Source organism: Eriocheir sinensis, unplaced genomic scaffold (assembly GCF_024679095.1).
Source record: "Eriocheir sinensis breed Jianghai 21 unplaced genomic scaffold, ASM2467909v1 Scaffold582, whole genome shotgun sequence".
Classification (NCBI taxonomy): Eukaryota; Metazoa; Arthropoda; class Malacostraca; order Decapoda; family Varunidae; genus Eriocheir; species Eriocheir sinensis.
Genome location: NW_026111923.1, coordinates 114124 through 129612, shown reverse-complemented (window position 1 = coordinate 129612; position 15489 = coordinate 114124). Strand labels below are relative to the sequence as shown.

The following is a 15489-nucleotide window of genomic DNA, read 5'->3' as shown; positions in this document are numbered from 1 at the left end:
CGTGTGGTCCCGTCTCCGTATCTGCATTTATCCAACTTTTCTTTAAAGCTGTGCACACTCCTCGCCGATACTACATTCTAACGTGTGTGTGTATGTGTGTGTGTGTGTGTGTGTGTGTGTGTGTGTGTGTGTGTGTGTGTTGCCTTAAGACTGATCCTGCCTAAGCTGATTGCCAAGTTATTTTGCTTCATTTTCCAACGGCGGCAAGTGTTTTATCATCAGTATATGAAAACGTTTAATGTGGCACATGAGGCGAGCAGACTTTAATATTGATCTACTGTTAGGTCAGTGAGGTGACTGCCGAAAAACAGAGACGCAAATAATAGCGCCAAAGGAAGCAATCGGCATTGAAGGTCACTAACAATGTTTTACGATGAACTGAGAGAAAGTTGGAAAGATTCGACCCACAACACAGCCACAACTTGATAATAAAAAAAAGCTAACCGATAGGCGACGTGTAAACAACGAAATGGTCAGGCAGCAACAGTCTCCGCGAGTCTCCGGTCTTGGTGCCAGGATTTCAGAACTAACCGAAAAAAAAACATGGTAGAAATACGTGCATGAGCCATTGTCACGTGTAAGCCTAGTCGATGGGCGGCCGATTAGAGGTGTGTGTGTGGGCGGCGCGGTTGGGTTCTCTCCATCACCGACCCGCTCTCTAAAAATACACCTCCACCCTGCCCCGCGCCAGGCCCCGTATCCAGGGTTTGTCGCGGGGAAATAATACAGGGGTGGGGGGAAGGGACAGGGTCAGCTATTATAGTCTTTTGATCCTTGGGGCGAGCTGCAATGATTGGAAAGCTTATACATAGATTAACGGTTGTCTTAATTGCTTCCTGCGGTGGTATTTCCTTTATTTTTTTCCGGGAAAGATGAAAGACACAAGATAAAAAAAAAAAGAGGATAATGAAACCGAGTGTCGTTAGTGTTATGTATCTCGCTATGATGGCTGTGGTGTTATTTTTTTTTAGGACAAGATCTAAAGCTGTAGGGTGAAAAAAAATATGAAAACTAGAAACTCCTCTCTGTAATTGCGTATAATGATGATATGAATATGTTGTTGACTTTCCTCTCTCTCTCTCTCTCTCTCTCTCTCTCTCTCTCTCTCTCTCTCTCTCTCTCTCTCTCTCTCTCTCTCTCTCTCGAAACTCCGCTCTGTAGTTGCGTAAAATGATGATACGAATATGTTGTTGATTTTCCTCTTTCCATTCTCTCTCTCTCTCTCTCTCTCTCTCTCTCTCTCTCTCTCTCTCTCCACCCCCCCCACCCCCTCACGTTCAAGATAATGCATGGTAATTGTACTCGGAGGCATTGCAGCGCTGCCCTCCCCCTCAGGTTGTATCCGTGTGGTATATTGGTTCACTCGGGTCGCTAGAAACTGACTAATGAAACCCCGGATACTGAACTCCATATAGTTTTAGGGTAATTGGCCAACTGTCAGTGTGCAAAGTATGCATTTATTATTCACCCTCGGTCTGTAGGTAATACCCTCGTATGTTCATTTGAATCTAAGTGGATGTTTCTTTGTATTATCTTATTAGTAATTAATTGTTGATTGGCCCTCTGTTTGCCGGGGCTTATTTGATATAGATATGCTTATTTTGTTTGTCTATCTTGTGAGAGAGAGAGAGAGACACGTTTACGGCAAGGGGCGTCAAACCATGAAAAAAACGCCCGCAACATTCTACTGCATTGTGTGTGTGTGTGTGTGTGTTTGCGGCAGCAGGGAATCAACTCTGCTTTACCCTTTTTCCTCCTCCTCTTGCAGCATCATAACTCACACCGCCTTTTTCTCCCGGCAGATAAATGGCGGGCAGGACGAGTGGGAGACGGAAGACATCATCCTGGAGAGGGGCAACCAGGGGCTCGGCTTCAGCATCGCCGGCGGCACAGACAATCCTCACATCGGGTATGGACGTTCAGCATTTATCTTTTATATTTTGAGTCTCTTCTCCTTGCCCTCAACTCCCCCTTCCCCCTCCGCCTCCGTCTCCAATCCTCACATCGGGTATGGAGGTTCAGCATTTATCTTTTATATTTTGATTCTCTTCTCCTTGCTCTCACTCCCCCTCCCCCCTCCGTCTCCTTGGACCACCCTCTTGCTTCCGGTTTTATTTCTATCTTACCTATCTCTGTCTCCCTCCCTTCCCTTCGGTTCCTCCTCTTTCATCTCCGTTTATCATCGTCCCTCCTTCTATTTTATCGTTTTCTTTATATCCTTCCGTTTATCCTTGTTTATCCTCGTTTATCATCGTCCCTCCTTCTGTCTTCCCTTTCTCTTTATTTCCCTTCCTTCGGTTTTTCCTCTTTCATCTCCGTTTATCATTGTTTCTCCTCGTTTATCATCCTATCCCCTTCTATTTTACTGTTCTCTGTCTCCCTTCCTTCGGTTCCTCCTCATTCATCTCCGTTTATTATTGTTTCTCCTCCTTATCATCCTACCTCCTTCTATCTTTCCTTTCTCTCCATCTTATAACCAATAGAAAAATGAAAAAACAAAAACTGGAAGACATATGGTGAGGCTAATTATAATTGGTGTAAATTTTCAGACTTCATATCACCTAATTTCTGGGACAGGATGTTACTGTACACCCAAATTTTCTATTTCATATATGCATCTCATTCTCCTCTTTAGAGCATCTTTTGATATTGGGTGTATAAGATTAATGCACATTTTGTCCATCCTCCCCCTTGCAATCAATACATTCCTCCCTTATTCTCAACCTCGAACATTTGTTGGACTTCTGTTATTATATTTCTTCAACTGAAACTGTGATACACAAATAGCATGTCATTTTCAGAACTCCAAATGATCTTCGTATTTTCCCATTTGCATCTAGCTTTTGATGAAGGACCAGCTGGCATGATTTTCCCTTTGCTTGCAGCCGCGTGGGGTAAACAGCAAAGGCAAAGAGAGAGAGAGAGAGAGAGAGAGAGAGAGAGAGAGAGAGAGAGACGAATTCACATGAGTGGTTAATGGACTTCTAATATCGAGCAATTGAAGAATTGTTGCGTTTCTTTATACCTTATTAATATGCTTTCTCTCTCTCTCTCTCTCTCTCTCTCTCTCTCTCTCTCTCTCTCTCTCTCTCTCTCTCGTGCTTTCGCGCACACACACACACACACACACACAGAGGAGAGTGCATGCCTCCCCCCTCCCGCGGCCTCGCCACATGCGACTTTCTATTCAAGCTCATCCCTTTACTGTCCAAATCCCTTACACTTTGAGTTAACCAGCATCTTAACTCTTTGATCCCTCACGCAGGTAAACTCTGGAACAATCTTCCTTCATCTGTATTTCCTTCTGCTTACGACTTTAACTCTTTCAAGAGGAGGGTATCAGGACACCTCTCCTTCTGAAGTTGACCTCTCTTTTGGCCACTCCAAGCGCTTTTTGTGGGAGCAGCGAACAGCGTTTTTTTTTTTTTTTTTTTTTTTTTTTTTTTTTTAAGCTGCTTCCTCTACTGTAAAAAAAAAAAATAGATTGTAATACCTATTGTACTTTGCAGGTCAGACACATCTATCTACATCACTAAGCTGATAGCTGGTGGTGCAGCGGCCACAGATGGTCGTCTTCAGATAACAGATGTCATAGTGTCAGTGAATGACGTGAGTGTGGTCAACGTGCCTCATGCGACGGCAGTGGACGCACTCAAACGGGCCGGCAACACTGTTCACTTGGTTAGTTTGTTACTCTGTTTGCAGTGTTTACCTTGTTCCTTGATCTTTTTTTAAATGTATGAAACTCAATTAACCCGGTAGCAGCGACGGGCCAAATTTGTGGCTTTACCATGTAGCAGCGACGGGACAAATTTGTGGCCTTACTGTGTAGCAGCGACAGGCCAAATTTGTGGCTTTACCGTGTAGCGGCGACTAGCTAAATTTGTGGCTTTACCGTGTAGCAGCAACAGGCTAAATTTGTGGCTTTACCGTGTAGCAGCGACAGGCCAAATTTGTGGCTTTACCGTGTAGCAGCGACTAGCTAAATTTGTGGCTTTACCGTGTTGCAGCGACGGGCTAAATTTGTGGCTTTACCGTGTAGCAGCGACAGGCCAAATTTGTGGCTTTACTGTGTAGCAGCGACGGGCTAAATTTGTGGCTTTACCATGTAGCAGCGACGGGCTAAATTTGTGGCTTTACCGTGTAGCAGCGACGGGCCAAATTTGTGGCTTTACCATTTAGCAGTGACGGGCCAAATTTGTGCCGTGATATAAACCCCCAAAAAATAGATAATACATAATCTGATCACAAATGCTTTGATATATATTATGAAATGGTTTGTGTGAAGGGTGATTTTTTCTCATTTTCCTCGCTTGGAGGGACCATTAAGAAACATGATCCCCGCTGCTACCGGGATAACATGCTTGCCTTTTGGTTATGGTTCTGGGAGACTTGAGAGGAACACCTTAATGGAATATACAGAGCAGTTTATCATATCTTTAATGGTGTCACTTTATATTACTTGTAGCTGTTTGGTCATAACCTGATAAACGTTTGTTATTCATGGACTGTTCCAAATCGCACCAGCAGATAATAGACAGAATGAATGTGTACAAAAATTCCAAAAGTTCCAATAAGTGTTTGAGAGGATGGTGTTACACAAGAGCTTTGATCAGCTTTGAATAATTTTTGCCGATGTTTTGTTTTGTCAGAACTTAATTTACTGGCAGCATGGCCTTTGTATTAAATTTCTATTGCAAGATTGTTACTTTGAAATATATTTTCAGCCACTGTTGCTTCCATTAATGGTCATGGTGATGTGTGTAGTATGTATATGCATTTTTATTTTTATTTTCAGTGTGTGAAGCGCCGCAAACGACCCCCCAATGTTCTCCTCATGGAAGTGGAATTAATCAAAGGAAACAAAGGCCTTGGATTCAGCATTGCTGGTGGTATTGGTAATCAACACATTCCTGGTGACAATGGCATCTACATCACCAAGATCATGGAGGGGGGAGCAGCACACGTGGATGGCCGTGTCTGTGTGGGAGACAAGCTCATCGCTGTGAGAGACACGCCTGTAAGTGGAACTCAAGGGTTCAAGTTTACTAAAAATTTAGTTGATGTAATATGTTTTCAATTTCATTCATTATCTTTACCCTCAACTCATTTTGAAAGGCTCACATAAGTCAGTCATGTTCTCTTAATGGTGGCTTTGATAACCAGCCATGTGGAAGTGAAGCCTTGTTTTTACAACCTTTAACTTCTCCTTGATGGCACCCACCAAGGCTGCATGCCTCATACATAAGAACATAAGAACATAAGAACATAAGAGCAGGAGTCTGCAAGAGGCAGTAGGCCTGTCTGAAACAGCTCCTTTGACCCTAAGCTCCCGTGTATCTAACCCCACCTAATATCGCTGTCCATGAATTTATCTAGTCTATTTTTTAATGTGACAATTGTATTGGCACTCACCACATGACTACTAAGCCTATTCCACTCATCCACCACCCTATTAGTAAACCAATTTTTGCCTATGTCCCTGTTGAATCTGAATTTATCCAGTTTAAACCCGTTACTTCGTGTCCTACCCGGTTCTCTTACCAACAAAACCTTATGAATGTCTCCCTTATTAAAGCCCTTCATCCATTTATAAACCTCGATCATGTCTCCGCGCCCTTAGCCTTTCGAGAGAATGCAAGTTTAACTGTTTGAGTCTTTCCTCGTATGGCAAGTTTCTCAACCCCTGAATCATCTTAGTCATCCTCCTCTGCACCGATTCTAACATTTTGATATCCATTCTATAGTAGGGTGACCAGAACTGAACCGCATAGTCAAGATGAGGTCTAACTAATGCTAAATATAGTTTGAGGAAGACTTGGGGCTTCTGTTGCTTCGCTCCTTGAAATAAATCCCAGTACCCTATTAGCTCGATTTCTAGCTTGAATGCATTGTGCCCTTGGGCGGAGATCAGAGCTCACTAAGACCCCTAAATCCCTCTACCCAGACCTACTTATGAGAGTGTCATTTAAGCAATAGTTATGTGAGGGGTTGTTCCTACCTACACTCAGAATACTGCACTTCCCTACATTGAACTCCATCTGCCATTTATCCGCCCAGTCATATAATCTGTTGAGTTCACCTTGGAGAATACTAGCGTCCTGATCCGACTCAATTACTCTACCGATCTTGGTATCATCTGCAAATTTACTAACATCACTACTAATTCCTGTGTCTAAGTCATTGATATAAATAATAAACAAAAGTGGACCTAATACCGAACCTTGTGGGACCCTAACACATCCCCAGTCAGATCTTTTACCATTGATTTGCACTCTTTGCTTCCTATTGCTAAGCCACGCCTTGACCCAGTTCAAAACTTTACCCTCTACTCCGTGAGCCTGTAATTTAAGCAACAGTCGTTGGTGAGAAAAGTTGGAAGAAAAGTCTGGGGCAAAACAATAAGAATTTGAAATGTTTAGGGATGATGGAAAATGAAACAGGATGCCCAGAGACAATAGAGATGGTAACCTCAGTTAGTGGTAAAAATTCAATTTTAATGACTTTATTATTGATTAACAAAAATATTAGGCAAAGGTTACCCTTGAAGCAGAGAATACGTGACCACACATGGCAGGGGATCAAGAAAAGGCTTTTCGGAAAACAATCTACACTATACAGTACCCTCCCGAGTTTTGTGCTTGCTTTGTCCTGAAGGTATAGCGCTAAACTCGGGGTATTGAAAACACTGATAAAGCGCTTATTGGTTCCGACCCGTGGAGAAGCTGACTTTCTTTTTCAACTTTGCTCCCTTGTTATCTCAAAATATGTACCTTGGTAAAAGGAAGAAAATCAGAAGTGAGAATGGGTCATTTTGAAGCCGCAGTTGAAGGTGGCTGCCTTATGATTGGCTGGCAGTTCTGAAAACACACTTGTGATTCGCTGTGACTGATGACGTCATCGACGGCGCTCACCCAATGAGCAGCCTTAACCCAAGAACGTCGGCAGACCCTTTTCATGGCTTTCACGAGTCGTTGCTGTGGGACGGCGGACCCTAAAAAGGGCTCGCCATAAAACACCTAATTCGAGCTAACTGTAGGCGGTAGTGGCATACCGCAACCCACCAAAAATGCACTAGGTCATTGTGGTGGGTGAGTGATCTTGAGGTGGGCTTTTATTGTCATAGGTGGTGCTATAAGGTCATGTCATCCTGAATTAGCTATCCATACAGTAATCGCTTGTCAAACTCTCTTTAGTAGACAACAAGCGACTCTCGGCTAGATGCCACGTGTCACGAGACTTTATTTTGTAACAAACACCACCCAAAAAGAATGGAGTTTGAGTATTAGTAAATATTTTTAATGGCTTTATGGTTATGAGAGGAGTACTCTGATGTACGTTCCATGCTCTTTTCTTAGTCTCAAAATGCAGTGTAATTTTGTCGTTTCTCGGCCACTTCTCAGCTTTCCCATAGCCGAAGCCCACGGGTTAAGGCGGTGCCACACTGCCCGTTTTCCTCCAACCGTTGGGGCTACGGGGAACTGCGGTTGCCTGTACGCCCAACTGGGAGCGAGTTGTCGGTTGTCCATAACCTGGTGTCACACTGGGCCTTTTTCCTCCAACTGCAATGGCAGTAGGGGCAATCAGCAACACCAACTTTTCCGGGTGTGTGTCACACACGGCCAAGGTCGGTTTCCCACATCCGTAACGTAAACAAAGCAGTCGCCCTGTATTGACATGGCGCTGCCTGCGAAAGTAACGACGAAACGAAAGATTTGTTCTGAAGTTAATAATGATAGTTAAGATGGATCAAAGGAAGACAGGTTGATTATACCACAGCCAAGAATCGAACCACTGCACGGAGATGACAGCCCACAAAATTTCAAGCTAGCGAATTGGGAAGAGTTGGTACTTAGGATTTATTGTCTACAATACTCTATACGGAGACTTGAAACGAGTTTGTATTGTTTATTTTCCTCTATTTTTATTTGTGCATGTTCTAGTACAAGTCTTTATGAAGCCATTGATACCAAATTCATTGGGGTACCATATATCTGTGAGGGTAAAATACGTCCGGGAATGTAGAGTATCGCGGCGGCAAAAAAAGGCCGGTCGGGCCTGAGAAATACATGATGAGTGGAACAGAAACTTATTGGAAACTTACGGTGTGCAAGAGGGTTAAAAGTATAGGTCATATTCATTTATTGTATTGCAACACAATCTGATCACAGCACAGATCAATACCTATCTTTTAACAATATGCAATTACTTATACCTGAGAAATCATTACTATAATGTACATAGTTATTTACATTCTAAACCTTGATTAATTTGGACAATTTTTCAACAGACTGGTGATGTAAACCTAGAGAATGTCACCCACGAAGATGCAGTTGCCTGCCTCAAGTCCACCAGTGACCGTGTGGTCTTGGTGTTGGGTAAGGTGGTCACCTCCCAGACCAATGCCACCCCAGAAGTGTCACCCCTTCCCTCACAGCCCACTCACCAGCCCGACCACTCACTTCCTCCCTGTAAGTTGTTACATAACCCTTTTCTACAGTTATGATAATATATGAAATTAATTTATTTAATTGTAGGTATAGCTAAAAATTACTTATTAATATAAATTTATGGCAAGTGCAGCAAAGTTCCAGTAAATCTTAAATTTACTCTAGTGCTAAAGTAAAGTAATAGGTACCAAAAACACTCATTAGATGTGAATTCATTAGATATGAATACATAAACATGTGAGGGAAATTATAATGAAAAAAGTGGTTTAAGATGTTGGACACAACCCCTATTTTGACCCTATTTTCACTCGTTGTGTAAATTATTGGCATTAATATGTCATATAATCTTACATAGTGATATAGAGTATAAAATAATGAAGAAATAATCTGGATAACTCAAACTGTGAGTGATGAATGAGGTGCATGGGTGAGACAAAAGATGGTAACCGAGGTAGGAATGAAGGCTACTGGGCCGCTTCTCCTCCTGTGTGTATTTACATCAAAAAGGCTTACATTAAATACTACATACATGGTTTTGGAAACTGGAAAGCATTACAGAACTGAAGGGAAACATCTTGATATTAGGGATAGCCAAATAAGGATGGCCATAAGGGATCAAATGTCAGGGTGCAGCAGAGTAACAAACAGAGTACCACGGGGATCAGTGTTGGCCCCAGTAATATTTTTAATTTTCCTAAATGACCTGAGTAAAAAGACGAATAGCTACAATAGTCTGTTTGCAGATAATGCATAAGTAATGGGAAGAGTAGGGGAGGAAGAGGCTGAAAAGGATAAAGGAAGACATTGGCAAATTTTACAATTTGAGCCAAGAGTGGAAAATGTAATTTAATGTTAAGAAATGCAAAGTTCTGGAATTAAGCAAAGTCCCCAAGAGCCCAAGATTGAATTTATAAAATATATAGTCATCTATTCAACAAAGCCCATGACGAAAAAATAGGCAAATTATAAGAGAGACCTATAAGCATTCTGCAAACATTAGAGTGACATTCCACTACATGGATGAAGATATGAAGCTGATTGTGGCAGTAGTTCAACCCATATTAGATTATATAGTGGTGGTGTGGTCTCCATGCAAAAAGAAAAATATTAAGATAATTCAAATGATTCTTGGGGCAACAACAAAAATGGTAAAGATTAGGTTTATTAACTTTATAGGAGAGGAAAGAGAAGATATCTGTTTGTGGTTCACAAGGTGATTAAGGAAGTGTAAACGATTGACATTAATTACCTATTTGTGTGAGACACTAGAGAAACACGAGGTCACAATAAGAAATAGAGTAAGACAAGGTGCCTGAGGGACATCATAAATATAACTTTCAAACCACTAACTAATGGGGAGCACACGCCAGGGGGTGTCACTTCACTCACCCACTGCCTACCTCCCTGATGTTTCCCCGAGCGAGCCCCCTTGCGGTTATCCTTCCCATTCTAAAGTACTCTTTGCAGGATTGATCAACTTGCCCCAGTTATGAGCTACATTGGCATTCCCTTGGTCTCTACCTAGGACTGTCTCATACAGAAACAACCTTATAAGCAGAATCAACATCTGGAAACTATGCCATGTGCCTACATAGCCAGAGTTGGCAATCACGAACTTAAGCTGGTAACAGCCCTCGATTCAGTTTCATGAATTAGTCACTGGTTTGAACAGACTGAACTCTCATCCAGCAAGCTTCCAAATGCCTGGACCTTGGTTTTAGCCCAGGAGACCTTCAGTCTCAGTGGCAAGCAACCCTTGGATCATGGCTTTACCCCCAGCTTTCAGCATTTGCATTGGCTAAGTGGTTAGCATGCAGGCGCAGTGTCCAGGAGGATGCAGGTTTTCATCCCCCCCACGCTCCCTTAACCCGGTAGCAGCGGGGATCATGTTTCTTAATGGTCCCTCTAAGCGAGAAAAATGAGAAAAAATCACCCCTCACACAAACCATTTCATAATATATATCAAAGCATTTGTGATCAGATTATGTATCATCAATTTTGGGGGGTTTATATCATGGCACAAATTTGACCCGTCGCTGCTACACGGTAAATCCACAAATTTGGCCCGACGCTGCTACCGGGTTAAGCTGGGATTTTTCAGTCACCACCAAGTGGCCTCAGATGACCTACATGCTGTTCTGAAGACCACCTATCAACCCAGACTCAAGATTCTCCCTAAAAAGAGGATCAAAGATGAGCTGCAAGGGACAGCATTAGCTAAGCAAGATGGCACCTCTATAAACACTCGCCTGTGCCATAACGGGCTAGGGCTGACCGTCATGCCTCTTCAAAAAAGCCTATTGGCACCATAGGCTGAACATAAAAAAATATACATATAACATCCCAGCTGCCTTTCCATCCTTCAACTCCCTTACAGCCTCTCTCACCTCTGCAAGAGAGGGTGGAGTTTTGTCTGTTGGTGGATCAGCAGTCACCATCTGCAAACAGCCAGAGGGAGCTGTTTGCTTGGGGGCTCAGCCATGTACAACTGCCCAAAGTAATCGGCCCAATGAGCCCAGTACCCATCCACATCTGACACTATCTGCCCATCAGCCATTCAGATAGTACTTGTCTGAAATGTGGATTTGAAGCAGAGCTTCTTCACACCTCTGTGGTCTTGTTGTTCACCATTCCTGACTACTACTCTGCAGGCCTGGTTCAAATCCTGGCCCGGGTAGTTGGCTTACAGCTCACCCAGCTGTTCATCCTCCTATTTGGGCTGGTTGAGAAATGGGTAACTGGAAAAACCTGGGGAAGGTAATCTGTGGCAATCCCGGATTTCACATTGGGCTGTGTCCCGGGGTAACTGATTCTTACCTTCCACAGGCTCAAAGGGCCAACGGATCGAAGATGAGCACCGCAGCCACATGCAGCTATATCATATGCACCCACCTTTACTTTCTTCAGAGCTCTGAAGGCAGGTCTAAGGTAGTTTGCATTGAGACAGCCTTCGACATCCTCTGACATATCTCTCCTTATCCCTCAGAAGAGTTCTAGTCCTTTGTGACAGAGTCCTGCATCAGCCCGAGTCCCCAACTGGCTTGGGAGCACAATTCTCCTCTATATTCTCCACCGTCTCCCTCAAGGCAGCTCCACTCTTAGACTTTGGATACTCTTCTATGCACTCCTTAGCAGCTTTGAGTGTTAATTAAACACTTAAAGGTATTCCACAACTCACCAGGGTCCTCTAGAGTATCAAGCACCACACATCGATATGAGACTGCCACTGCATATGCCTGAGCACACACCTGGTCTCAAGATGGAACCTCTGTCATCTGTATCTTGAGAATTCCTCGGACCTGATGCATATCCTGTGTTGCAATAACAAGTCTGTGGTCAGTTGTAAAGAACTCAACACTCGGAAAATCCTACAGTTCCGAAGGATCCTCCATTGAGTACTAACAAGGATGTGATCAGTCACTTTTGCCACACTGCCAGGATTCCTATACCAAGTCTGGCAGTGAGGCTTGCTTTTCTGGAATCAGGAACCAGCAATCCAGGCCTCTGGACTTTACAAAGTTCAGGAGTGAACTCCTTACATTTCTGGTGCCAGAGCCAAAGGAACCAACAAATAATTTGAACCCAACTCTCTCTGTGCCAGTAGTTGTATTAAAGTCAACCAAGATAATGTGTCACATGGGGGGCACTGGTTGACTACAGAGTCGAGCTTGGCACAGAACATGTCTTTCTCTTTAACCCAGTAGCAGCGGGGATCATGATTCTTAAATGGTCCCTCTAAGCGAGAAAAATGAGAAAAAATCACCCCTCACACAAACCATTTCATAATATATATCAAAGCATTCGTGATCAGATTATGTATCATCTATTTTGGGGGGTTAAAATCATGGCACAAATTTGGCCCGTCGCTGCTACCGGGTTAAGTTCACACATTTTGGTAGGGGGATACATTGTAGTAAGAGATATGAAGCCAAGGTGTGTTTCAAGCTCACCAACATCATACGTTCATCAACTGGGGTAACCCTAACAACAGAGGACTGCAGTCAACTAGAAATGGCTATAGCTACTCCTTTGAGACAAACACCATCACTACCCTGACCAGTAGTAGCCCCAGTATAAGCCCCACTATTGATCTCTGAATTCTCAGGTCTTCTCGTCTCAGAGAGCCCCACTATGTTCACTGTACCCCAGATGTTTTGACATCTAGAATGACCTTGAGAAGAAAATAGTCCAAGCCAAAAATATTCATGAATTTAAAGCTAATCTTGATAATAAGATATGTGAAAACAGGACCTTATGAGCATAGCTCAAGTCCCGTGTATCTCAATAAGGTAAATGAGGGTCATTCTAAGAAGATAATTACCTGCCAGGAAACTGATCATAATTATACCAGCACTCCCATCCTTTTATATTTCCTAGGACTTGTGCACAAGCTTTACTTACTGTAACAAGTGGTACCTGTACTATCTCAATCATACTGCAAGTTAAATCAACAGTTTGACATGTTCTCTACTCCTCACCAGCCCCACCATTTCTGTTACTCTTCTCAAAGTCCAAATATGTTTGGCTCAATTAATTCACTCCCATAGATGAAGAGCACATTCACTGTGCATTTCTCTACCCCAGAGATATATTTAAGTTTTCAAATAGTGGAACATATTACCAGAAGTCTTTATATGCATATGCATGGACCAGGGGCTCTTAGACAATACTGCTATTAGGAACAAGACATGATGTTACTGGCTTTTTTAATTTCTCTTGTTATGCTTATATCAAGCAGCAAAAACAGAGGCAGCATCAACCAGCACTAAGCACCTCGTGTGTGTGCTAACCAGTAATAATGATGATGGAATTATTCATGTACCTTTAAAAAGCAAAAAATCTATAAGTTCCAGGACCTCATTTCTCAAGTAAAAGACAACTTGTAACTGCATACCTGTCTGGATTACAGTACTGTGAACAGGGATGTGGTCTTGTTCCAAAGCTAGTTATCTGAATCAAGCTTCGATTCCTTCTTTGTATCACCTTAGAAGTTTTGATCAGAAGCACCAAAACTTCCACAAGGCTTGGAAGTATGAATTGTAGTTATACAGCATTGTGTTTGGAATAATATGAATTTTTATAACACTAAACTGCTCTTTAGAGAGGCTCCAAGGGACAGCAGATGATCTCTGTACTCATGTTATTTGGAGGTTCCTTAGCTTTTCCTTCACCTAACCATTCTTCATTGTATTTCATGAGTGGTCATATGTGTGGTGCCAAACAATATAATTAACTAGACATGACAAATTTGTTTATTCAGAATTTCTTTGGCTAATGGTTACAAACTGAAACAAATATCACTGAAAACAATTTTTGAGTAATATAAAATATAGTGTTACTTCAAAATTTAAAATGATAAAGTATTCTAATATTTCTCATGTATGTTTCTTTCCTGATGTGTAATATAAATATGATACAGTTATGCCTTCCATGATTGAGATTATTCTTTTTCTTTCCAGTATCTCAATCTTCCTCTGTTTGCTTAGCCACCTCCTCCATGTCCTGATCCTTGCTAAGTTTATTGCTCTCAGAACCTAATGTAATTAGTTGAAAATATCTTTCTTAACCTCGTGTGGAAAAGAAGTGTGTTTGCTTGCATATTTATTTAGATTAGCTCTTGTAGATAGTTGTTGACCAGCTTAAGATTGATTAAGAAGATAACTGTTGACTGTCACAGTTCACTTTTAGAAAATGAACCAAGTAGCAATATTATGCCAGTCATGTAGCTGCCATCACCTTGCTCATCACTAAAGTCAAGGCTTAGTCTTTCTTTAGCACACTAAGCATAATGGTCAGAGAATACCATTTACAATAAGTAATGGCCTATAGATGTAGACTAATGGATAAACATTACAAGGGTAGATGCAGGATATATATATATATATATATATATATATATATATATATATATATATATATATATATATATATATATATATATATATATATATTCAGTGAGAGAAGGAAGAGGCCTGATATGCTTCTCAGCTGTATTTTCATTTACTTTTCTTCATATTTGTTCTTATTAGTACTATCAGTATTATTTTATCATCATCATCATCATCACATTGTATGCGGCCAAATTGTATGGCACAGCTGGTGGTTTATGAAACAATGAAAATAGACTTTGTGTGAGTCGTGGGTGGATAGGAGCTGCCTGGCCTCACTTTTGTGCTACTTGCTGCATTCACTTAAATAGCTAATCCAAATTTTTATGACAAAGATAAAACTCGATAAAGAAGTCACTATTTGAGTCAGATACATTGAAATTTTGTGGACTTCCACCTCTGTGTCTGCCCTTGTGTAGGTAGGGTGTGTGCCTTTAACAGAGCTGAGCCTCTTCTTGGCAGCCGGCCTTGAGGCGATCAGTGCTCCTCCATAACTAACATGTATGATGATCCCCACATGTTTCTGAGTGCCTGTCTAACTGTCCCCCCCCTCCCCCCGCCCCCCAGCCACGCCGCCCCCAGCCCCCCACGACACCAGCCTCAATGACGCTCGCTCCACGCCTGACGACCTCATATCCAGGTAAGTGAAACTGTGTGTGTGTGTGTGTGTGTGTGTGTGTTCTCTTTTATATATCTTGTTTACGGGATTGCATCAAGCTCGCATTGCCCTGTGTTTCAACTCATTTTACCACATGATTTTTTTCCCCATATTTTGCTATGAATCCGTTTTGCAATGCATTTAATTAATCAGTTACGGGTTTTCTCCTTTTTCTTCGTGTGTGCGTTAAATGCAACTGCAAAATTGTATCGTTAGTGTTATTATATAGTGCCACTGGCGAACATACTACCTTACCTCGTTGGCTTTTACTTCCCCTCACTAATCAATAATCGCTAATCAATCCTGCAACTTTCCGTCGGCATGGGAAGGAGGAAATACCCGTTTGGGGGGATGCGGAAAGGGAACACTGGACGGGGCGCAAGGCAGGGAGGGAGGAGGGGTATTATGAGTCGATTTCACAGTCCAACACAGTGTCTTCGTAACAGCCCGAACCAAACTATAGAATCCCATACAATCCAAAACGGTGAGGTCT

General features: G+C 42.2%; 1 protein-coding gene across 6 annotated transcripts in view; it reads left to right on the top strand.

Annotated features, from left to right (window-relative positions):
- The window catches only part of LOC126993198 (disks large homolog 4-like), a 93235-nt gene that overhangs the window by 19057 nt on the left and 58689 nt on the right, over positions 1–15489 (top strand). For all 6 annotated transcript variants that reach the window (XM_050852059.1, XM_050852060.1, XM_050852064.1 and 3 more), the window contains 5 exons: positions 1803–1909; positions 3510–3681; positions 4799–5020; positions 8291–8471; positions 14906–14978. In XM_050852059.1, coding sequence (XP_050708016.1) covers positions 1803–1909; positions 3510–3681; positions 4799–5020; positions 8291–8471; positions 14906–14978 — 755 coding nt within the window. The remainder of the gene's footprint in view (positions 1–1802; positions 1910–3509; positions 3682–4798; positions 5021–8290; positions 8472–14905; positions 14979–15489) is intronic.